Source organism: Mercenaria mercenaria, chromosome 17 (assembly GCF_021730395.1).
Source record: "Mercenaria mercenaria strain notata chromosome 17, MADL_Memer_1, whole genome shotgun sequence".
Classification (NCBI taxonomy): Eukaryota; Metazoa; Mollusca; class Bivalvia; order Venerida; family Veneridae; genus Mercenaria; species Mercenaria mercenaria.
Window position 1 is genome coordinate 40001721 of NC_069377.1, and position 26990 is coordinate 40028710.

Genomic DNA, 26990 nt, shown 5'->3' on the forward strand with positions numbered 1-26990 from the left:
CAGGGGTCGTGAGTTCGAGTCCCCGCTCCTTCAACTAAAAATTACTAAATCTGGGATAAAAGTCCCATGTATAGTTTCTTTACACCTGGCACGCTCAAAAAAACAGGGAAGCTTCTGGAATTGGAGCGTCTTCTGTATCTTGCATTATCCTCCGACCAACATTGATAACAGTCTTCAGGACGAGTCGCCAATATGGGTTACCGGTGGCGACCATACAAAAAATATACAATTGGATTATTTCTTTTGCATCTTATGTTAAAGTCACTTAGGATTCTGACATTATAATATCTTATAGGAACGGTATAAAGCTCGGGCTTACATAGGCTTTGCAAATTGCATAGTGGTACAGTAAAATCAGAAAGTCACTTTGGTGTATTTTTATAACTTACGGAAAGCTTGAGAGACAATACTGTGTAAGTTGAAATAACACAAATAAGCGGATTACAATTTACAGAAGTATTTTTATACAATCATATGAAATAAGAATAATAAAATACATGGAATTTGGATATGTTAATTTAGAATTCTATTATCTATAAATAAGAAAAAAGCATTTTTATGTCTATATTAGTTTATTATTTTTGTAACTTTGAATATACATTGTAAAAAAATAATCGCAACACATCGATGTACTGCTTTCTTGATATCTTCTTATCTGTAATATATGCGTTCTACAACTTCTTTAAAACATATATCAAAAGTAGAACTGTCAATAGAATGGTGAAACTTCCGGAAACGAGGCACAGGTAAAATGACCATCCTAGCTGTGATGCTGAGAAGTTGCCTACTATAATCATACATCCAACGAAACTAAGGATTCCTGAAACATGAAGACATGAAAACAGTATTCTGTTGAGTGTATGAAAGTAACAAAAACTACAAAGACACATTATAATTCGCTCAAATTTTAGACATTGAATGATATTTTTTGTGACAAGTGCGTTCGCGCTCTGTTTAGACACACTGCCGAATTCATAGAATAAATTAACTTTGCAACTTGAATTACCCAGTTGGCCAAAATAATGACCTGATGTTAAATTATATCATACAAGTATGTGTCCGGTAATTTTGGATAGTTGTATCAATAACTTTCTCTTAATTATACATGTAAGGATGATTATGTACAGGTACACACGTACGGAACATTTTATTTCTATAACATCTTTTTCAGTGAATTATAGAAATATTAGAATGAAGTATATCTGATATTTTCACAGTGAAAAATATCAAATATAATTTTTCACTTGTAGGAAACTATAAAATGGTTAAATTTAGTCAAAGCATGAATTAAAAAGAAAATCTGTTTGTTTTAAATGTAAGATCAAAATATCTTTCACTCATGAACACCATATCTTACATTTCAACTCGTGGTAGACTAGCCGCTAGACTGATAATAATATATTTCTATATTTTTCCTTTTTTGACGAATTTAATTTCATAGAGACAAAAGCCAGTCTGTTTAAGAGATTTTCACAGTGGAATGATGTTAAAATTATGATATTTGACATAGAATATTGACTGTCTCAGTTCACTACATTTAATCATAAAAATGTAAAAAAGATATATCATAGTCTAGGAGCTAGTCTACACTCGTGGCTATCACTTGTGAAAATATTGCATCTGGTGTTCACTCTCGAAAGATATTTCAATCTTACACTGACACAAAAACAAATATCCTCTGTATATACCTGCGCCTGCAAATATTAGGCCGCAGACCACTACAAGTTTAGCGTATTCCTCTTGATAGTGACATTCATACCAGATCCCAAATATAGTCATCGCTAAAGCTACCATCATCATAGCACACGCGGTCGCTTCGAGACCAAGAACACGAGCATCGAGTTCTGAAAATAAAAAATCAAAGTACTGAAAGAACTGACATAATGGCTCTTATAGTTCCAGAACACCTTTTGTGTTTTATTTGTCAGTCACACTTTCTATACTAATTTTCTAAACTGACCAAATGTTTAATCCCATATCTTTAAAAACTAGTAGTATTAGAAAAATAACTCCTGAAAATACTGACATACACCTTGATACTTGTCGTTCAGATATAGGAATTTGAAAGTCCATATAAATTATGAAATATTTGCAGAAGGTGCACTTAAAGAGCGTTGAGTGGCTCGTTACAAAATTAAACCAAACCTACAGTTCCAAGTAGATTAATTGGCTGTTTTTGGTGTTTTTTTAAAACCCTACAGATCCAGGTAGATAAGGTGGCAATTGTATGTAAATGCCTGCAGGTCCAAGTACCCGGTTTCGCACAAGACGCGGTTATTTTCAATAGAAACAATGATGTTTTGTTAATTAATTGATCGACGACAGCTTTCTATTGGTAGCTGACCTCGTGTCGTCTTTTTTACACGCGAGCCTCGCTTTAAACCTGCAGCCGAACCAAAAACAAAATGATCACACGCCAGTGAGTACGGATTTAAAACCAATTTACAGGTGCGTAAGCCGAAATAAATAAATGAAAATACATCTTAACTGAAGAAAAGGGTTTCTTGTTTTGGAAAGTTAACACAAAAATATAGAAGCTTACAATAAGTTTACGTAAAACTCCATTGATCCTTATTGTCCCAACTTAGAACAGTCAAAATAAACGAAGCTTGATTCATCGTTGTTCCACTTGTTCCAAAATTTAGCCGAGTAGATTTTAGCAGAGGCCTCTTTCTGTTACAAATACTAACTGCTACTAACTGCTTGCATAATCATTTGGCTTTCAGATGCTAAATTGCATATTTATATGTCTTGTCTTCAGGTCAAAATGCCAAGGAAATATAACAAGAAAGACTTAGATTTAACTGCTTTAAAAGTGAAGAGATGTGTTTCTCTTAGGAAGCCAGCAGCAATTACATATGTACCAGTTTCTACCATAAAAGATCATGCTAGAGGCAGATAGGAAAACAAAATCGTACATCGTGGTTCGAAATGCCGGTATGCACTTACTGAAAATAAAGAGACAATTATGTGCAGTATATAACTCGAAAAGTAATCCGTAAACTTGCCAATGGCATAATGTTAGAATTTAGACAAAGGTCCAAGCAACAAATGGCTGAGAAAGTTTCTAAAGAGACACAAAGAATTATCACTTAGAAAGCTACATAGTTTAGAGCAAGTCAGGTCTGATGTGAAACCAGAGCAGATTGAAAGGTTTTACCAGTTACTAGACAAAACATTAGATAGTTTGGGCATAAAAAATGACCCTACTCGTTTATTTATTATTGATGAAACTGGATTTCCTTCAAACTGCAAGGAAGAGAAAGAATTGTTGTACTGAAAGGCAAGAAACATCCTTATCAACCAGTTGTATCAGTTAATGACCACACAACCTTGCAGTTAGCTATTATCTGCAGATTGCAAAACCCTTGCCTCACTAGTCATCTTCTCTAAGAACCTCCCGAGAAGCAGCTTTACAGATAGAATACCTGACAATTGCAGCTTTGACTGTACTGATAGTAGTTATATTCAATACTGAAATATTTATTTCCAGGTTCAAGAAATGCTTTGCAAAACAATGTGATAGACCCCGTCCTATTTTGGTCATTATGGACAATCACATAACATATCTAGATAAAAAAATAATTGACTTTGCCCAAGAAGACCAGATTGAGTTGCTTTGCTTACCTGCTCATTCGACTCACATACTGCAACCTCTTGATTCTGGGAATTACCATCTGTTGAAAGAACATGTCACCAATCTCATTGTAGGACTTGGTTGTATACAGGTATGAAAAGTATGCAAAGATACAAATTTCCAAAACTTCTACATATTGCCATGATTTCTGGCTGTTCTATTTCATCTGCATTTTCCTTAGTTGGAATATGTCCTTATGACCAGAATAGGGTGATTCCTACCTTTACTGGTAGTACTAAGTCTGTTAAGAAAGCAATTGTTAACAGTCAGGAAAATGTGTTGAATGTGGCCATGCTAAGACAATGAAAATAGGCATTATTCCAGACGAGTTGCAATCTATACTTGTTGAACCTCCTACTCAAAATGAAAACAAAAAGTCATCCAAAAGAAAATTAGACGCAGCACGCGTACTTACCTGTGTAGAAATAAAAAATGTAGGGTATATAAAGGTGAAATGGGCGATGAAGTAGATGAAGCGATTTGTGAAGTTTGTATGACTGGAAGTAATGACATGACTTGGATTGGGTGTGACAACTGCGATAGAGGGGTTCATTACGAATTCGGACAATTGCTTATCAAGTTATGTTTATTCTTTTCCGACTATAAATAAATAAATAAATATTGCATTGTATTGGAAGCAAGCATTTCTTGAATATATTATTATATATAATATAATTATGTTATTATCACATAGACTTTAAAGTAATGCTGCTAGCCTAGTGTGCACGTTTACCATTTTAAAAAGTTTAACAAAGTTCATATTGCAGTATTATTATACCTCACATAAATATCCAATGCAAATTTCCCATTAGTCTAACTTGAATAATATATCATATTCCCCAGTGATTTTCTATCTCATGCGCAAATCGTTATTTTCAATTTCTGCGCATGTGATATGATCAATAATTTCATATCACATGCGCAACAGCGCTATTTTGTTTTTTTTTCTGCGTATGTGATATTATTTTTTTATATCTCCCTTTGAGAGATTGATACTTTCGCATTGATTAAAAGACTGAGACGATAGATTATGTCTGTCCCCCCCCCCCCCCCCCCCCCACCACTAGTGGGAGACATTTTGTTTTTTGCCCTGTTCGTCCGTCCATCCGTCACACTTCATTTCCGATCAACTGGAGAATCCTTCAAACTTCGTTTAGAGTAGAAGATCCCTATTGTTTTTGGAGTCACTGCATCAAAGGTCAAGATCACAGGGGTCTGAACATGGAAAACCGTTTCCGATCAATAAGGTAAGAACCACTTGATTCAGAACAGTAAAACTTTGTAGGATGATTGGACATGCCATGTAGATGACTCCTATTGATTTTGGGGTCTTTCGATCAAAGGTCAAGGTCACAGGTGCAGAATCCGTCAACACTTCTTTTTTGATCAATAATTGGAGAACCATTTGAGGCAGAACCTTAAAACTTCATAGGATGATAGAGCTTATTGAGTAGACGACCTCTATGGTTTTTGGGGTCACTCCTTTAAAGGCAAAGGTCACAGGGTCCTGAACATTGAAAACCGTTTCTGATCAATAACTTTAGAACAACTTGACCTAAAATGTTGAAACTTCATAGGATGATTGGACATGCTGACACTGGACATACCCTCTTGCATTTCAATCACTAAGCCGACTATAAGTGTCTATTTGATTTCCGCTCCTGTACCCAATTAACTTCTTGCTTATTACTACTATGCTTTATGGGAGACGTGGGTCCAAAATCCAAGGCTAGTAATCCATAATATGTATTGCCTTTAAATTAATGGAACATATCCTTGTCTCAAATATCATGGTCCCACTTTGACAGAAATGATCTACTTAGCCAGTATGAACATGGCTTCAGGTCAAAGCATAGCTGTGAAACATAACTTATAAGTTTCACACAAGAGGTATTTGACAATCTTGAGAATGGCCAACATACTGACGGCATCGTCATGGACTTCAGTAAAGTCTTTGACAATAAATTGATTCATAAGCTCGATACCCTTGGAGTCCACATACTAGCATCCCAGTGGATCAAGTCATTTCTCAAGGACCGTTCCCAAAGAGTAGTGGATGGCTTTATTGATGTTCCGATTGTCGCCGACAATCGACTGTCGATTATTTAATGAGCCAAACTCGCCGACATCGATTATGAACTTGCATAATTATTTGACGCTTAGGCCAGTTTAAAGCCTATTCGGGAGTTACGTATCTTTTTAATGGTATTTCCTCTTTAGGTTCATTTCTTTTCCACTCTTCAAAACGGAGGCAAAGCATACTGTGTTCGATCAAAATAATAATGCAATCAAAGCTATATTCCCCTATCCAGGGAAGACTATACCGCCAGTTTGGAAGTAGTTTGGATTCTACAAGATATGTGAAGTTGCACAAGTGAAAGATAATTTAAAAAATGGGGAGTGTCGTTTGCCGATTATGCCGTAAAGACCTCAAATAATGGTTCCCCACCAGCTTTTGTAATTTAGATTTATTTACTTCATAATTTCAGCATTGTGCTTGTTAATATTTTCTAATATACAGCTGTACTGGCTGGTAGTGTAATTTTATAAACAAGAAATAGTTTTTAATAGAAAATTAGAAATAACAAATTGGAGGGCATTGAAGTTTTATTGAGGGTTTTTAGGTCTAACAGCATGGTAAGTTTCTCAGGGAATCCTGATAGTTCTACAGACGCTTTGGTGCAAATCATATAAATATGCCACATTATACCTCAATAAATAAAAGGTACTTTTTAATTAGCCACAATGATATCTGTATACAAGGGCTAAAACTTCACACACAAATTACATTACTCCTGCTAAATAAATGCTAATACAGTAAGTCATGTGAGTTGATAAGTTACAGAAAGTTCAGTGCCAAAGTCCGATTATTTTCCGATTAATCGCTCGGAAGGCCTTCCGATTATATCCGATTAATCGATTATCATTATGCTGTCCGATTATCATCACTAGGCCATCCACCTCAGATGAACTTCCTATTCTTTCCGGGGTTCCACAAGGATCAGTCATCGGCCCCGGTCTCTTCCTAGCCTAAATAAATGACCTCCCAGAGTCCATCAAAAGTAAGTCACGACTTTTTGCAGATGACACTATTGTCTATCTGACGGTTAAATCCTCCCTTGATTCTCAATCCCTACAAAATGATCTCCATTCCCTAGAAGCCTGGGAAAAGGACTGGTCAATAGAGTTCAATCCGGATAAGTGGGAGGTGTTGAGGATAGCTCTAAAGATAAAACCTATCATCTACAATTGTACACTTCATAATATATCACTAAAAACTATAGAAGCTGCTAAATACCTGGGCGTTACACTAAGTAAAGATCTCAGTTGGTCAAAACACATTGATAACATCACTTCGAAACCAAATAACTCACTTAGATTCATCAAAAGAAATGTCAAAACAAACATCAGAAAAGTAAAAGAAACAGCTTACAACACCTATGTCCGCCCACAGCTTGAATACTGTTCCACTATATGGCACCCTTGGCAAAAATTCCTCACATACAAAATTGAACGAGTACAACGATCTGCAGCTCGATACGTATGTAACAACTATGGTCAAACAAGCAGTGCCACCCAAATGCTAAAAGATCTCAACTGGCAATCCCTTGAACAACGCCGCATTAAAAATTCCCTAAGGCTTATTATATGTTTTAAGAATTAATTACAGTCTTATTGCAGTTGACCATAATCACCTCACACCTACAAGGACCCTGAACTACTTGATCCCACAATCTCATACTCAATACCATTCTAATTCCTGTTTTTCCAAGAACAATTCATTCCTGGAATGATCTCCCCCTACACATACAGTCCAGCCCCAGTTTGATTCTATTCACTGAGAGGCTGGCAACTGTAACCTTCTAATCTATATCTATGATTTTATCTTAGTAATTGTAGTTCTTTTTAACTTTGCACCTAATGAGCTTGCTCATCTTTTAACAGTCTGTCTTAGACAAGCACCTCTCAGTTAAAATCAGAATTGATTGTTGGGCAGTACACAGTAGATGTAGAGATAAACCACAGGACGAATCTTGAATAATTCAAACATGATATAATATTTCCAAAACATGAAGGTCGCACTAACGTCTTTAAAGATATCCTCTGCACACCATTAAGCAAATCAATTCATCAATAGATATCTACTTTAGATGTAGGAAATCTTCATCAAAAGTATTTAGAGTGGCTCAATATACATAACTAAATGGGAATATAGAGCTGTTATCACAACAAAGTTCGTGCAATAAACTCAATGCAATACAAGAAAAGGCGACTAATAGGGTCTTAACACTTGGTTTTGCTGTACCTAACTCTGTGTTTCCAGCAGGTATCCTAATTTTGATTCCATACCTCATGTTTTTATTCCGATGTAAATGAGATATGAAACAAAAACTTGTAGTCCTGTTTGGCGCCATATAACTTATACTGTGTTGGTGCGCCGTAAAACCCAAATAAATAAATAAATAAACTGATCAATAACTTGAGAACCACTTGACCTTGAATATTGAAACTTTATTGGATGATTTCACATACAAAATAATATCCCCTATTGATTTTGGGGTCTTTCAGTCAAAGGTCAAGGCCACAGGGGCGTGAACAAGGAAAGCCGTTTCCGGCCAATAACTTTAGAACCACTTGACCAAGAACATTGAAGCTTCAGTATGATTGGACATGCTGACAGTGGACATTCCCTCTTGCATTTCAGTCACTAAGTCAACCGTAAGTGTCTCTTTGATTTTCTCACCTGTCCCCTATTGACTTCTTGCCTATTACTACTATGCTTTATGAGAGACATGCGTTTTTTCTACAAAAGCATTTTCTAGTTTGTTATTGTTTTTAAAATGCTTACATCCAAGTAGATAAATTGGCTATTCTTCAGGAAATAAATCTCTCGGTATATATAACTAGAATATTTATGTTTAAAGGTATTCTTAAAAACAGACACAATATCATTTTGAATTGGAATTGTGTAAGATGCATGTAATTGTTACTTTAATTGTAATGTATAGAGGTTTCTTATTATAATCGTGTAACAATACAGAACTTACCATCTCCACCATTAGTATTTTTACTAGTGTTATTATCCTGTCCAGAGCAACAGCTGTATATTAAACCAATGGAATCACAGGTTGAGTTTGAGACCCAGTGTGTCGTAAACAGTCCTACCGTCTGTAAGATTAATGACGGAAAAATAAGACAACATAAAACAAGTTCAGCACAAATTATGATAACGCTGCCCATCTTGTACATTATAGAACTAACAAAGTTATTCCACTGTAAATAGTATTTGAATGATTTCGTTCTCGTTACATCCGTATGAACTTTAAAACGTAGGGTTTACAAATCTTTAAAAATAGTTACAATCTATTTCAATAATTGTTGATTTCAATATGTCTCAGTTAGTAAGTAAACAAGTGATTATATTTCCTGTTTTGTTCATGTTTGTATCACTTTAAGTATAGATGAAATCGGATCAGTTATACTTTGTACCACAAGTTAGAGTACGCAAATATCTATCGTCTGCACAGAAATTCAAAAGTAAGAATGATAGTAACCATACTGATTTCTACGCTTGGTCGTTTAATTTTGGTGTGTCCAGCTGCAGTGACATGTTGGTTAGTAAACCCTTGCACAATTTCCGTTTTCGATAACTGACCTAGAAACATCGGTTCAAAGAATGACCCCTAGAAATTTTCAGAGTACGGGGTGCAAAGCACTTACATGGATGGTAGAAGAAAGGTGTTATGTCTAGTAGATTGTGTGCGTGTGCTGCCCTTTCAACTTCAACGGGTAGATATTCATGACAGATTTTGGTCCACCATCTATAATTCCGAGAGTTCTGTTTTCGATGAAAAATTAAGAGCTACCTGAGATCAGTAGATTGAATAAGAAGGACTCATGAATATGCTTTGTTAGATGTGAATGAACGGCGAGAAGACTTCTCATATTCCGCGCCGTCAGAATCTGTTTCAGTATGCGGTCGTTTTTAGCTTTCCAGAACCAAAATCACTTTAACTTCCCATAAACGACATGATGAATCTTCACCTTACTCGATCAGAAGCATTCCCCTTTCAGTTTTATTTAAATGGTTCCGCTTGGTCCTTTAAGTGGCTTCTCGTAAATCGCTTAATATATTTTCACCAAACTTGCTTTGCAGCTTTTCTTAATTTTCTAAAAATGGGTTTTTGCTCAGTCTCTTTTATGGTTATTAGAATATTAACTGTTTAGGAGCCGGATATTTCTATCCATGACTATAACCAGTGATAGATTCCTTTTCCTGCATAACGTTTTCTTCAAATATTAGAAGAAAGAAATAAGAAAAATGTTTTCCTTTTAAGCACTCTTTAATTATAGTAACGAATGAATTTACACCTTCGTTCATAAACTTAAGCACGTGAGCTATCTTACGCCCCAGTGTGTAGATTATAGGAACATGCCATCTCTTATGGTAGTCATATATTATGGCGACCATTCCAAAAAAAGTCTGCATGTTTGTATTGTATATTATATCTTGTAATCCTGATACAATGGCTATGTACTTTTTAAAATGGTGTTGTGTTTTTAATATAAAATGATGTGCATAGCTGAGAAACAAAGATAGATATTTATTACATATATAAAAAGACGATTTATTTGTTTTACATGCACTATCAAAATGTCTTTCACTCATGCACACCATATCTTACATTTTAACTCGTGGCTACCGCTTTTCCGCATATACGCTTGCAGCCGAGAATCTGGCACAATTTCCATATCCGGTTAAGAGACAGTTCGTTTCAACTAGTGGTGGAAGATAAATGTCTAGTAATCAACTTCACCAAGACACAGGTGGTACGGGCCGGTTGAATGAGTTATTAATAGAGTATTTCCACTACAGGTCTGTATCACCCCTTAGATCGGAATAGCGTACTGAAATTATGGATGTCTTGTTCGCAACAAGATGTAAAATGCATGACTTCCACGAGAATCTTGAGAATGACAACAATAAACACTTTCAATGAATTAATTCATTTCTTTAATTAAGCAACAAAACAATACATCAAGAGAACAAATCAATGGGGTTCAAACATACATTCCTGTGACCAGTTAGAACAGAACGGACTAGAACAAGACAGCATTTCATCAATGCAACATATGAGTACACAGAAACATGTATAACTTATCATTTAAACATGTAGGTCACACTCACGTCTTGAAAGATATCCTGTGCTTATCATTCAGTAAATCAATTCGTCAATAGATATCAACTTTAAATTTAGCAAATCTTCATCAAAAGTATTTATAGTGGCTAAATATACATAACTAAATTGGAACATAGAGCTGTTATCACAATAAACTTCGTGCAATAACAGTCATTTGCAAGAACCGCAATGCAATACAAGACAAGACAGGACAACATAGCGCAGCACAACATAATACTATACAGTTAATTATTTCTCGCCTTCGTGATATCACAACAATAATTTACAGTACTGTATGACATGAAAATCTTGTCTTTCGCGATGCGTACAAGTGGAGGTATTATGTCATCTAAAAAGAAATGTATCACAATAGCCCCCCTTTAACAGCACAACATTATACTACACCTAAAATATGTATTACTAAGTTATGTAAAAAGTGTAATATTTTGAGTTTTGAAACCTCAAGCAAGGTATTCACTGCCGATCAAATCAACTCCAAGCCTGATTGAGCAATCGGGGACGGGCCTGGCGATCGGGTATTGCTCGAGTAGAGGTAAAGTTAACAGGTAAACGATCGTGTCGAGATCTTGTTTGGTCTGGTTAAAATCGTTTTACATATCACTACGCGATCATCTCGACCACTACCTGAGTAATACCCGACCGCTTCCCGGTCAAGGCGATACTTGTTCGTCCAGATTGCTACCCGACCGTACTCGATCACTTCCTAATCGATGCATCCACCGCTAACGGCCATACTGGAGCGACTAGTAGTGGAACACGATCAAAACGGCGCGAAGATCTCTCATAGGCTGGTAAGAACACGAATCTACATATCTGTAACTTCAAGGATGCCGTGAAATGTCCGTCCCTGCTGTTTCATTTGTTGATGATAAAAACCGAAACATCATCGCCTCCCACCCCCGCTCAGAACCAACATTCAGCTTTATCACCATCTTCTACTGACTCCCCTGTCAAGCAGACAAGTGGTCAGGAGCAGCCTTGGTCTGCTGAGAAAGAGGTAAAATTTATTAATACATTTATTTAGTGATGTTTTTGTTTTACATTTAGCTGTGGGTCGAGGTTCCTGCAGATCAAAGTTGTTTCTGAGTTCAAAGTTGCTCAAGAGCTCAACGTCGAACGCAATTCCATTAACGCCAACACTGACCCAGATGTACTTATAGCCTGCGTCGACGAGTACCAGATAGAACAATGAACTAGAGTCCTTCGAGTTTTTTATCCTCACATGCTTGCTATCAAGTGCCCTACAGTTTTGAGGAAAGTTCCAATTGGTTTGGAAAACATCAACAATCTGCTGCCACTGCTCAGGGCTGACGTCGGCTGGCAGCACCTCTTCAGAGTTCTCTTGTATTGTAACCTCCAAAATTTTGGGACGAACTTGCTTGTTTTTTACACCCTCGTAACGCGTACATCAGCTCTGCATACCATGCACCAGTTGTGAGATGGCGAAGGCTGACTGTCTCTCTGGAGCTCTCACTTCTTGGTCCACAACTGCAACTGTTCTACCTCCATGGTATGTGATGTTGATGCTGGCACCTATCCTCTAGAGCTTCTGAGATTAAACTGAAGTCTGACCAAAACGTTGAAGTTTTTATACTGATATTGTTCGTACAAGACCAATTCAAGAACTCTCATTATCCTTGTATGACAACTTCAATCCGGTCGGGTCGAAGTCGAGTAGGGATCGATCGAGTAAATGTCGAGTTGGTCTAGATAGTCGAGTAGAGATCGTGTATGGTTGTCGGGTTGAAGTCGTGGAGGAGTTGTGAATTGTCTTGAGGGGGTCGTGTACGATCGAATGGCGGCCGGGTATAAGTAATGTGCAAGCGTCATTGAGCAGTTTGTCGAAGTTGGTCGGGAAATGTAGCCGATCGGGACGATGCATACAAGAATAACATTTCTTAGAAACACTTCTAAGAAATAAAAAACTTATTACATCTATGCTTTGTTAATGCAAAGTATGTGTAAATGTCAAGAATATAAATGATGCTGAATATTCTTGATCAGCGGTTTATATTCAAGAGGATTTTCCAAAGGTTATCATTGTATCGCAGAACTAATAAAATTTGACATTTTAAACCCATCAAATACGTGCTAATTGTTGCAGTATTTAACATGATTCTGATTTTGGTAAAATTCAAAATGAATGATTTTGTTAGGAAGACATGTATTACCCGCTGAATGCAAGTTTAAGTAACGCTATCACTAGCTGGAGTCCTTAGAACTAGCTGTCCAGCTGGTGCAATTGAATGGAATGGAAGTTGCAATGCGATACTGTTCAAGAGACAAAGCAAGAATTGTCATGCGTTCTTATTGTGAATCCAATATCTATACTATTATTAGAGCGAACGCATTGCTCCAGTGGTAACAATGTCTGACTACGAAACCTGGGGTCGTGAGTTCGAGTCCCCGCTCCTCCAACTAAAAATTACTAAGTCTTGGATAAGAGTCCAATGTATGGTTTCTTTACACCTGACACGCTTAAAAAACAGGGAAGCTTCTGGGATTGGAGCGTCTTCTGTATCTTGCATTATCCTCCCGGACAAGACAAATTAATACGCGTAGTATTGTGTACTACGCCCCTTGAGAAAATAGTTCGTTTAACTACGATAACAGTCTTCTGGAAGAGTTGCTAATATGGGTTACCGGTGGCGACCAAACAAAAAAATATACAATTGGATTATTTCTTTTGCATCTTATGTTAAAGTCACTTAGGATTCTGACAGTATAATATCTTGTAGGAACGGTATAAAGCTCGGGCTTACATAGGCTTTGCATAGTGGTAGAGTAAAATCAGAAAGTCATTTTGGTGTATATTTATAACTTACGGAAAGCTTGAGAGACAATACTATGCAAATTGAAATAACACAAATAAGCGGATTACAATTTACAGAAGTATTTTTATACAATCATATGAAATAAGAACAATAAAATACATGGAATTTGGATATGTTAATTCAGAATTCTATTATCTATAAATAAGGAAAAGCATTTTTATGTCTATATTAGTTTATTATTTTTGTAACTTTGAATATACATTGTAAAAAATAATCGCAACACATCGATGTACTGCTTTCTTGATATCTTCTTATCTGTAATATATGCGTTCTACAAATTCTTTTAAAACATATATCAAAAGTAGAACTGTCAATAGAATGGTGAAACTTCCGGAAACGAGGCACAGGTAAAATGACCATCCTAGCTGTGATGCTGAGAAGTTACCCACTATAATCATACATCCAACGAAACTAAGGATTCCTGAAACACGAAGACATAAAAACAGGATCCTTTTGAGTGTATGAAAGTGACAAAAACTACAAAGACACATTATTATTCGCTCAAATTTTGGACACTGAATGATATTTTTTGTTACAAGGGCGTTCGCGCTCAATTTAGACACACTGCCAAATTCATAGAATAAATTAACTTTGCAACTTGAATTACCCAATTAGCCAAAATAATGACCTGATGTTAAATTATATCATACAAGTATGTGTCCGGTAATTTTGGATAGTTGTATCAATAACTTTCTCTTAATTATACATGCAAGGATGATTATGCACAGGTAAACGTACGAAACATTTTATTTATATTACATGTTTTTCAGTGAAATATAGAAATATTTAAATGAAATATATCCGGTGTTTTCACAGTGAAAAATATCAAATATATTTTTCATTGGTAGGAAGATATGAAATGGGTAAATTTAGTCAAAACATGAAATGAAAAGAAAATCTGTTTGTTTTTAATGTAAGATCAAAATATTTTTCACTCTTGAACATTATACCTTACATTTCCACTCGTGGCTATGTCACTTGTGAAAATATTGCTTCTGGTGTTCACTCACAGGTACACGTACGGAGCATTTTATTTCTATAACATCCTTTTCAGTGAATTATAGAAATATTAGAATGAAGTATATCTGATATTTTCACAGCGAAAAATATCAAATTTATTTTTTCACTTGTAGGAAACTATAAAATGGGTAAATTTAGTCAAAGCATGAATTAAAAAGAAAATCTGTTTGTTTTAAATGTAAGATCAAAATATATTTCACTCATGAACACCATATCTTACATTTCCACTCGTGGTAGACTAGCCACTAGACTGATAATAATATATTTCTAAATTTTTCCTTTTTTGACGAATTTAATTTCATAGAGACTAAAGCCAGTCTATTTTAGAGATTTTCAAATTTTTGAAATTATGATATTGGACATAGAATATAGACTGGCTCAGTTCACTACATTTAATCATAAAAATGAAAAAGGATATATCATGGTCTAGGAGCTAGTCTACACTCGTGGCTATCACTTGTGAAAATATTGCATCTGGTGTTCACACTCGAAAGATATTCCAATCTTACACTGAAACAAACAAATATCCTCTGTATATACCTGCGCCCGCAAATATTAGGCCGCAGACCACTACAAGTTTAGCGTATTCCTCATGATAGTGACATTCATACCAGATCCCAAATATAGTCATCGCTAAAACTACCATCATCATAGCACACGCGGTCACTTCGAGACCAAGAACACGAGCATCGAGTTCTGAAAATAAAAATCAAAGTACTGAAACAACTGACATAATGGCACTTATTGTTGCAGAACATCTTTTATGTTTTATTTGTCAGTCACACTTTCTATACTAATTTTCTAAACTGACCAAACGTTTAATCCAATATCTTTAAAAACTAGTAGTATTAGAAAAATAACTCCTGAAAATACTGACATACACCTTTAAACTTGTCGTTCAGATATAGGAATTTGAAAGTCCATATAAATTATGAAATATTTGCAGAAGGTGCACGTAAAGAGCATTGAGTGGCTCGTTACAAAATTAAACAAAACCTACAGTTCCTAGTAGATTAATTGGCTGTTTTTTAAACCCTGCAGATCGAGGTAGATAAGGTGGCAATTGTATGCAAATGCCTGCAGGTCCAAGTACCCGGTTTCTCACAGGACGCGGTTATTTTCAATAGAAACAATGATGTTTTGTTAATTAATTGATCGACGACAGCTTTCTGTTGGTAGCTGACCTCGTGCCGTCTTTTTTGCATGCGAGCCTCGCTTTAAACCTGCAGCCGAACCAAGAACAAAATGATCACACGCTAGTGAGTACGGATTTAAACCCAATTTACAGGTGCGTAAGCCGAAATAAATTAATGAAAATACATCTTAAGTGAAGAAAATGGTTTCTTGTTTTGGAAAGTTAACATAAAAATATAGAAACTTACAATAAGTTTACGTAAAACTCCATTGATCCTTATTCTCCCAACTTAGAACAGTCAAAATAAACGAAACTTGATTCATCGTTGTTCCACTTGTTCCAAAATTTAACCGAGTAGATTTTAGCAGAGGCCTCTTTCTGTGACAAATACTAAATGCTACTAACTGCTTGTATAATCATTTGGCTTTCAGATACTAAATTGCATATTTATATGTCTTGGCTTTAGGTCAAAATGCCAAGGAAATATAACAAGGAAGACTTAGATTTAGCTGCTTTAAAAGTGAAGAGAGGTGTTTCTCTTAGGAAGCCAGCAGCAATTACATATGTACCAGTTTCTACCATAAAAGATCATGCTAGAGGCAGATAGGAAAACAAAATCGTACATCGTGGTTCGAAATACCGGTATACACTTACTGAAAATAAAGAGACAATTATGTGCAGTATATAACTCGAAAAGTAATTCGTAAACTTGCCAATGGCATAATGTTAGAATCAGGACGCCCATACCTATCTAATTTAGACAAAGGTACAAGCTACAAATGGCGGAGAAAGTTTCTAAAGAGACACAAAGAATTATCACTTAGAAAGCTACATAGTTTAGAGCAAGTCAGGTCTGATGTGAAACCAGAGCAGATTGAAAGGTTTTACCAGTTACTAGACAAAACATTAGATAGGTTGGGCATAAAAAATGACCCTACACGTTTATTTATTTTTGATGAAACTGGATTTCCTTCAAACTGCAAGGAAGAGAAAAAATTGTTGTACTGAAAGGCAAGAAACATCCTTATCAACCATTTGTATCAGTTAACGGCCACACAACCTTGCAGTTAGCTATATCTGCAGATTACAAAACCCTTGCCCCACTAGTGATATGCTCTAAGAACCTCCCGAGAAGCAGCTTTACAGATAGAATACCTGACAATTGGAGCTTTGACTGTACTGATAGTAGTTATATTCAATACCGAAATATTTATTTCCAGGTTCAAGAAATGCTTTGCAAAACAATGTGATAGACCCCGTCCTATTTTGGTCATTATGGACAATCACATAACCTATCTAGATAAAAAAAAATAATTGAATTTGCCCAAGAAGACCAGATTGAGTTGCTTTGCTTACCTGCTCATTCGACTCACATACTGCAACCTCTTGATTCTGGGTATTACCATCTGTTGAAAGAACATGTCACCAATCTCAGTGTAGGACTTAGTTGTATACAGGTATGAAAAGTATGCAAAGATACAAATTTCCAAAACTTCTACATATTGCCATTAATAGATTTCTGGCTGTTCTATTTCATCTGCAATTTTCTTAGTTGGAATATGTCCTTATGACCAGAATTGGATGATTCCTACCTTTACTGGTAGTACTAAGTCTGTTAAGAAAGCAATTGTTAACAGTCAGGGAAATGTGTTGAATGTGGCCATGCTAAAACTGAAAATAGGCATTATTCCAGACGAGTTGCAATCTATACTTGTTGAACCTCCTACTCAAAATGAAAACAAAAAGTCATCCAAAAGAAAATTAGACGCAGCACGCGTACATACCTGTGTAGAAATAAAAAATGTAGGGTATATAATGATGAAATAGGCGATGAACTACATGAAGCGATTTGTGAAGTTTGTATGACTTGAAGTAATGACATGACTTGGACTGGGTGTGACAACTGTGATAGATGGGTTCATTACGAATGTATAGGTAATAACCAACAGCATTTGATTGATGCCAGTCTTACTTTTAAAACGACTTTTGGTTCTGCAATATTTGCTTACAAGAATGACTTTGCTTCCGTTTATAGTATGAAACTAATAAATATATTGTAGTTGGGATAGGAATGTATTTCCTAACACGTTTTTATGTCGGACAATTGCTTATCAAGTTATGTTTATTCTTTTCCGACAATAAATAAATAAATATTGCATTGTATTGGAAGCAAGCATTTCTTGAATATATTATTATATATAATATAATTATATTATTATCACATAGACTTTAAAGTAATGCTGCTAGCCTAGTGTGCAAGTTTACCATGTTAAAAAGTTTAACAAAATACATATTGCAGAATTATTATACCTCACATAAATATCCAATGCAAATTTCCCATTAGTTTAACTTGAATAATATATCATATTCCCCAGTGATTTTCTATCTCATGCGCAAATCGTTATTTTCAATTTCTGCGCATGTGATATGATCAATAATTTCATATCACATGCGCAACAGCGCTATTTTGTTTTTTCTGCGCATGTGATATTATTTTTTTTATATCTCCCGTTGAGAGATTGATACATTCGCATTGATTAAAAGACTGAAATGATAGATTATGTCTGTCCCCACACAACCACTAGTGGGAGACATTTTGTTTTTGCCATGTTCATCCGTCCATCCGTCAGTCACACTTCATTTCCGATCAACTGGAGAATCCTTCAAACTTCGTTTAGAGTAGACGATCCCTATTGTTTTTGGAGTCACTGCATCAAAGGTCAAGATCACAGGGGTCTGAACATGGAAAACCGTTTCCAATCAATAAGGTAAGAACCACTTGATTCAGAATAGTAAAACTTTGTAGGATGATTGGACATGTCATGTAGATGACTCCTATTGATTTTGGGGTCTTTCAATCAAAGGTCAAGGTCACAGGGGCAGAATCCGTCAACACTTCATTTTTGATCAATAACTAGAGAACCATTTGAGCCAGAACCTTAAATCTTCATAGGATGATAGGGTTTATTGAGTAGACGACCTCTATGGTTTTTGGGGTCACTCCTTTAAAGGTCAAGGTCACAGGGTCCTGAACATTGAAAACCGTTTCTGATAAATAACTTTAGAACCACTTGACCTAAAATGTTGAAACTTCATAGGATGATTGGACATGCTGACATTTGACATTTCCTCTTTCATTTCAATCACTTAGCCGACTATGAGTGTCTATTTGATTTCCGCTCCTGTACCCAACTGACTTCTTGCTTATTACTACTATGCTTTATGGGAGACATGCGCTTTTCTACAAAAGCATCTTCTAGTTAGTTACAGTTTTTAAGTAGATAAACTGGCTATTCTTCAGATAATAAAGCTTTCGGTATATAGAGCCAAAGTATTTATTTTTAACGGTGATCTTTAGAAGAGACCCAATATATTTTGAATTAGAAGAGTGTAAGATGCATATAGTTGTTACACTGAAATGTATACAAATTTCAAATTATAATCGTATAACGATACAGAACTTACCATCTCCACCATTAGTATTTTCACAGGTGTTATTATCTTGTCCAGAACAACAGCTGTATATTAAACCAATGGAATCACAGGTTGAGTTTGAGACCCAGTGTGCCGTAAACAGCCCTATCGTCTGTAAGATTAATGGCAGGAAAATAAGACAGCATAAAGGAATAGCCACGATAACGCCGTCCATCTTGTAGCCTTGACGAATTAAAAAAATTATTCCACTGTAAAAAGTATTTGAATGATTTGGTTTTCATTACATCCGTACGAACTTTAAAAAGTAGGGTTTACACAATCTTTCAAAAATAGTTACAGTCTATTTCAGTTGTCATAATTATATATTGTTGATTTCAATATCTCAGTAAACAAGCAAACAAGTTATTTTGTTTCCTGTTTTGTTCATGATTTGTATCACGTAAGTATAGATTAATTCGGTTCAGTTATACGCTGTATCCATAAGTTAGGTCAGTATTTTAAAAAGTATGCAAATATCCATCGTTTGCACAGAATTTCAAAAGTAAGAATGATAGTGACCATACTGATTTCTACGCCTGGTTGTTTAATTTTGGTGTGTCCAGCTGCAGTAACATGTTGTTCAGTAAGACCTTTTCGATAACCGGCCTAGAAATATCGGTTCAAAGAATGACCCCTTGAAAATTTCAGAGTACGGGATGCAATGCACTTACATGGATGGTAGAAGAAGGGTGTTGTGTCTAGCAGATTGTGTGTGTGTACTGCCCTTTCAACTTCAACGTGTAAATATGTGACAGATCTTAGTGAACCAACTAATATTCCGAGAGTTCTGTTTTTGATTAAAATTGAACATTTACCTGACATCAGCAGAAGGAATCATGAATATGGAATGTTAGATGTGAATGAACGGTGAGAAGAGTTCTCGTATTCAGCGCCGTCAAAGACTGTTTCAATATGCGGTCGTTTCTAGCTCATCTGAACCAAAATCACCTTAACTTCCCATAAATACATTTAAAAACTTAAGAGTAGTGAAAGGCTCACTCTCCTTAACATTAATTGTAGGTCAATAAAAAACAAAATCCAAGACCTACACCAGGTCATCTAACAAGTTAAGCCGGACATCAGCTGCTGCACTGAAACATGGTTAAAACCAGAGATCCGCACAGCAGAAATCTTCCCAGATAACCTTAACTACTAACTAAATCCCCACTAGGAAAGAAAACATCCTAGATCTTTTTCTTACAAATTATCCTGCCCAAGTCAACGCCGCAAAAACCCTCCCAAGCCTTGGTACCTCAGGCCATGACAGTTTTTCATGAACTAAATATTAACATAGGAAGACCTATTCAACCCAAAAGATTAATTAAATGTTATAAGAAAACTAACTGGTCCAGTTTCATATCAGACGTACTTGAATTTAGTGTTCAATTTTCCAACTCAAACCATACTGATCCCAACTCCGCATGGAATGCATTTAAAGAAGAAATAAATAAGCTGAATGATAAACACATCCCAACAAAACTAAGTAAGACACGTGCGGACCTCCCCTGGTTATCCCCCAAAATCCTCAGACTTATACGTAAACGGGACAAAATGTATTCAAACATGAAAAAGAAGGGTAAACAATCAACCATTGCCCAAGCATTTAAGGCCTTAAAATGTAGGATCTAAAAGGAAATAAGAACCGCCTATTGGTCTTATTTGGAATCGGTCATTTTTACTGGCGACTCCCAACCGGGTAGGAACAAAAAGTTCTACTCGTTTGTTAAACATAACAAAACAGAGAGTTGTGGTGTAGCCCCCTTGAAGTATGACAGCGTATCTCATACCGACCCGGTCACAAGGGCAAACATCCTCAATAAATATTTTGAATGTCTTTTCAAAGCCCCGACCCCTAAGCCTGAAACAACTCAGCAAAAAAGCAACAAACCCGAAATCAGCACCAGCGATGCCGACGATCCTCATAACTGTTGAGGGCGAGTTACTAATGGGGCTAAATCCAAATAAAGCCTCTGGTCCTGATGAAATTTCCCCAAGATTACTAAAGAAGCTTCACCAAGAGATAGCCACAATCCTTACAAAGATATTCCAACTATATCTTGAAACAGGTCCCCAGCCAGCATTCTATATCGGCCCGATATCAAACCGACGTCGTTGTCAATAACAGTCCGATATCGGCTTCAATCTCGGCTGCAAATAGGAATAATGTCTGCCCGATGTCGGCAGACGGTATCGGGTCAACATCATAATGACATTGGTCCGACATTGGCAAACGATATTTGGCCAAAATCAAAATGATATCGGCCCGATATTGGCAGATCATATCGTTGTCGCGAAATAGTGTTACACGCAGTGCTTTATCAAAGTTTTCTTAAAATATACACTTTATAAATTCTCAGAGTAATTTTCTTGAGAACTCGTGTGTTTCGCATCAAGTGTATGATGCTTATATGATTTTATTGATATAATAATTTTCACAACTATATACTGCATGTTTTATACAGTTACGTAGGCTTCCTGTATATTCTTAACACTATTAGAATTGTTCAATTAGAATTTTAAACATATTTAAATTTTCATTTTTTTTTTGTAAATATAAATATTTCTATGGCGGCATTATACATAAAAGTAAAAATGCATCTTTATTATTACCTCGCTTTATTACATATAAAATTTTGATAAATCCCGTCTACAAATTTTGTTTGGAACCTAGTTTGATTAGTTCTGGCATACATCATATTTGCTTAATAAATTTAATTAGCACATATAAACAATTATTAGATTATTTTTTCACGTTTATCAATAATATTTTGAAAAAATATAGTTATATGAGAGAATCCAATATCGGCCCGATGTCAATCCGACGTACAAAATAGTTACACCGATTGATGTCGATCTACCGATTTCAATATTTTGCGGCACTACAACGGCCCGAAGTCGGCCCTACATCGGCACGTTTTGCCGACATTCCGACATTAGACCTATATCGGGCCGATATAGTAATGCTGGCTGGGTCAGGTCCCAAAAGACTGGAAGAGAGCAATCCTGCACCTGTTTACAAGAAAGGTCCAAAATCCAAGGCTAGTAACTATAGACCCAAATCCACTTTGACATAAATGATCTCCTTAGCCAGTATGAACATGGCTTCAGGTCAAAGCATAGCTGTGAAACACAACTTATAAGTTTTACACAAGAGGTATTTGACAATCTTGAGAATGGCCAACAGACTGACGTCATCGTCATGGACTTTAGTAAAGCCTTTGATAATCAATTGATTCATAAGCTCGATACCCTGGGAGTCCACCCATTATAGCATCACAGTGGATCAAGTCATTTCTCAAGAACCGTTCCCAAAGAGTAGTGGATAGCTTCACCTTAGATGAACTTCCTGTTCTTTCCGGGGTTCTACAAGGATCAGTCATCGGCCCCTGTCTCTTCCTAGCCTAAATAAATGACCTCCCAGAGTCCAACAAAAGTAAGTCACGACTTTTGTAGATGACACTATTGTCTATCTGACGGTTAAATCCTCCCTTGATTCCCAATCCCTACAAAATGATCTCCATTCCCTAGAAGCCTGGGAAAAGGACTGGTGAATGGAGTTCAATCCGGTTAAGTGTGAGCTGTTGATGATAACTCGAAAGAAAAAACCTATCATCTACAATTATACACTCCATAATATATCACTAAAAACTACAGAGGCTGCTAAATACCTGGGCGTTACACTAAGTAAAGATCTCAATTGGTCAAAACACAGTGATAACATCACTTCGAAAGCGTAGTAACAACTTGTCAACAGCATGCGCCAAATCTAAAGATCCAACTGGCATCCCTGAAAACCGATAAAATTCCTATTATATTTAAAAAAAAAAAAGTATACAGCTTATGCATTGACCAAACCAGCTCACACCTACAAGACCTGAACTACTTGTCCACATTCGATCAATACCATTCTATTCCTTTCCCTCATTTCCAAGAACAATTCGTTCCTGGAATAGTCTTCCCCTACACATACAGTCCATCCCCAGTTTGATTCTATTCACTGAGAGACTGGCAACTGTAACCTTCTAATCTATATCTATGTTTTTATCTTAGTAATTGTAGTTCTTTTTAACTTTGCACCTAATGAGCTTGCTTATCTTTTAACAGTCTGTCCCAGACCTGCGCCTCCCAGCTAAAATCAGAATTGATTGTTGGACAGTACATAGTAGATGTAGGGATAAACCACAGGATGAATCTTGAATAATTCAAACATGATATAATATTTCAAAAACATATAGGTCGCACTAACGTCTTTAAAGATATCCCCTGCACACCATTCAGCAAATCAATTCATCAATAGGTATCAACTTTAAATGTAGCAAATCTTCATCAAAAGTATTTAGAGTGGCTCAATATACATAACTAAATGGGAATATAGAGCTGTTATCACAACAAAGTTCGTGCAATAAACTCAAAGCAATACAAGACAAGACGGGACAACATAACGCAGCATAGCATGATACTATACATTTAGTTATTTCTCGCCTTCGTGATATCACAACACAATACAACACAGTAATTTACAGTACTGTATGACATGAAAATCTTTTCTTTCGTGATGTGTACAAGTGGAGGTAATATGTCATATATAAAAAGTAATGTATCACAAAATCCTCACTTTATCAGCACAGCATTATACTACACCACCTAAAATCTGAACTACTAAGTTGTGTAAAAATTGTAATGTTTTAAGTTTTGAAACCTCAAGCAAGGTTTTCACTGCCGATCAAATCAACTCCAAGCCTGATTAAGCGTTCGGGGTCTGGTCTGTTGATCGGGTATTGGTCGAGTAGAGGTAGAGTTAACCGGTAAACGTTCGTGTCGAGATCTAGTGTGGTCTGGATCAAATCTTTTTACAGATCACTACCCGATCACCTTGACCACTACATGAGTAATACCCGACCGCTTCCCGATCAAAGCGATCCTTGTTCGTTCAGATTGCTACCCGACCGCACTCAATCACTCCCGGATTGATATTAGACCGCTAATCGACCATACTCGATAGAAAGGGCACGCAGATCTCTCATAGACTTGTAAGAACACGAATGTTTCGCATCTATATATCTACAACTACAAGACAAGGATGCCGTGAAAAGGCAGAAAGACCTGCCCTGCTGCTGCATTTGTTTATGATAAAGCCGGAACATCATCGCCTCCAGTCTAAGCTCAGAAGGAAAGGAATGAAAACTAGCAGTCAGCTTCACCTCCATATACGGACACCCCTTGACAACCACACAAGGGCTCAGGAGCAGCCTTTGTCCGCTGAGAAAGAGGTAAATTTTATTAATGCATTTATTTAGAGATATATTTTGTTTTACATTTAGCTGTGGGTCGAAGTTCCTGCAGATCAAGGTTGTTTCCTCAAGCATGGTTCTGAGATCAGAGTTGTTGAAGTGCTTAGCATCGGAAGCACTTCCATTAGCGCCAACAGTGACCCAGGTGTACGTATAGCCTGCGTCGATTAGTACCAGAGGTATGAATGCAAAAAATCCTTTGTAATTATAGAACACTGAACTAGAGTCCTTCGGGTTCTTTATCCTCACATGCTTGCCATCAAGTACCCCACAGTTATGAGGGAAGTTCCACTTGGTTTGGAAATAATCAACGATCTGCTGCCACTGCTCAGGGATGATGACGGCGTGCAGCTCCTCTTCAGTGTTCTCTTGTATTGTAACTTCCAAAATTTTGGGACAAACTTGCTTATGGTGTTTTCACACACTCGGACTGAATACATCAGCTTTGCATACCAGGCACCAGTTGCAAGATGGCGAAGGCTGACAGCCAACTGCAATCAAGGATTCAGGGTTTATCTAAAATAGAAAAAAAAGTAAAATACTCATAAATAACAGTTCCGCAGTCATTATGATACATGTATAACTATTTCATTAGGATGAAGTAGTTTTTGCAAACTGTATTTACCTAAAGTTGGTTTCCTGCTCCTAAATTCCGGGCGAACTCCAAAAGCAGTCCACTCCTAGGAGGTTTCTGCTGTCATTGGTGTCCTCTCTGTTGAGCTCCTGCAGCAGTTGCTCATTCTGCCTACGTCAGAAACTTGCCTGTGTCATCGCTGTCTACGCCTCATGGTGTGTATTGTACGCTCTTTGATCTCTTCTTTCTCTTCAAGCTTTATTACGGCCTTGACTGTCTCACCACTGGAGCTCTCACTTGGTACACAACTGCAACTGTTCTACCTCCATGATATGTGATGCTGATGCTGGTACCTATCCTCTAGAGCTTCTGAGATTAAACTGAAAGCTGACCAAAATGTTCAAAGTTTTTACACTGATATTGACCGTGCAAGAACTCTTATAGTATGACAAGTTCAATCCGGTCGGGTCGATATCGAGTAGAGATCGAACAAATGTCGAGTTGGTCTACTTGATAGAGTAGAGATCGTGTAAAGATCGTGTAGATATTGGGATGATGGAGTAGAGATCGGAGTGGTTGTCGGGTTGAAGTCGTGGAGGAGTTGTGAATTGTCTTGTGTGGGGTCGGGTACGATCGAATGGCGGTCAGGAATAAGTAGTGTGCAAGCCTCATTAAGCAGTTTGTCGAAGTTGGTCGGGAAATGTAGCCGATCGGGACGATTGAGTTGAACTATTTGGCAGTGGGAACCTAGCTTCAAACGCATATTAAAAAATCAAAAAAAATCTTACACATGTATAAAGGTACTGTACCAATCACAACCGATGTAATATTTCGCGAAAACGAAACTTTGAACTGCCGGTTCCCTATAAAAAGTCATAAATCTTAATCATTTTAAGGAGTCGCTCATATAGATAATGGCAACATAGAAATAAACACAAATCATGTGTCCCAATCACAACTGCTTTCGTTTCTTTCTTCTTTTTAACCCGTCCGCTTAATTAAATAGAGAGAGTTTAGATCGTGGGTTTGTGGCTCTAATCCCCGGGCGGGGCACATATTTTCCGTTGCGATTTTTAGAAGGCATATGTCTGAAAACATTCAACCACGTTCTCTGATTCATGTAATAGTTGACATTTGCTTTAGAAGAACGGTAATAGGTGACCTTTACTGCTCGACATACAATAACCGAATAACTGTTGGAAAAAATCGCGCTCAACCCTAAACAAACAAACAAATATTTTCTCTGTTAATGTTTTATTCACAACACCTACTTGCATCTGTTATGTCTGATAATTCCCTATACATGTATATGGGAAAATATTTTATGTGGTATATGCTTTTATAAATCCTGACTGTTCGTCTATTCTGTGCCTATGCATACAAGAATAACATTTCTAAGCAACACTTCTAAGAAATAAAAATCTCATTACATCTATGCTTTCTTAATGCAAAGTATGTGGAATGTCAAGAATATAAATGATTCTTGATCAGCGGTAAAACTTATATTCTAAAGGTTTTTTCATATGTTATCATTGTATCGCAGAAATTAATAAAAAAAAATTAACTCATCAAATACGTGCTAGTTGTTGCAGTATTTATGACGATTCTGATTTTGTTAAAATTCAAAATGTATATTTTTGTTAGAAAGACATCAATTACCTGCCCAGCTGAATGCAACATTTAGTAACGCTATCACTAGCTGGAGTCCTTAGAACTAGCTGTCGAGCTGGTGCAATTACACTTGGAAGTTGCAATGTGATACTGTTCATGAGACAAAGCAAGAATTGCCATGCGTTCTTATTGTGAATCCAATATCTATACAA

At 36.5% G+C, this 26990-nt stretch overlaps 1 protein-coding gene across 1 annotated transcript; it reads right to left on the minus strand.

Annotated features, from left to right (window-relative positions):
- Positions 1-441: 441 nt before the first annotated feature.
- LOC123536203 (uncharacterized) lies at positions 442-19651 on the minus strand. The gene is made up of 4 exons (XM_045319173.2): positions 19294-19651; positions 15234-15389; positions 1689-1844; positions 442-820 (listed from the first exon to the last, which is right to left on the minus strand). Exons 1-4 carry the CDS (start codon positions 19475-19477, stop codon positions 672-674), a joined length of 645 nt encoding a protein of 214 aa, XP_045175108.2. The 5' UTR covers positions 19478-19651; the 3' UTR covers positions 442-671.
- Positions 19652-26990: the final 7339 nt, after the last annotated feature.

Excerpts from the sequence above, each read along its gene's own strand:
- LOC123536203 (XM_045319173.2), bottom strand. The coding sequence starts at position 19,477 with ATGGACGGCGTTATCGTGGCTATTCCTTTATGCTGTCTTATTTTCCTG. Across the intron at positions 15,390-19,293 it reads AAATACTAATGGTGGAGATG|AACTCGATGCTCGTGTTCTT; the intron begins GTAAGTTCTGTA and ends TTTTATTTTCAG. Across the intron at positions 1,845-15,233 it reads CCTAATATTTGCGGGCGCAG|AACTCGATGCTCGTGTTCTT; the intron begins GTATATACAGAG and ends TTTTATTTTCAG.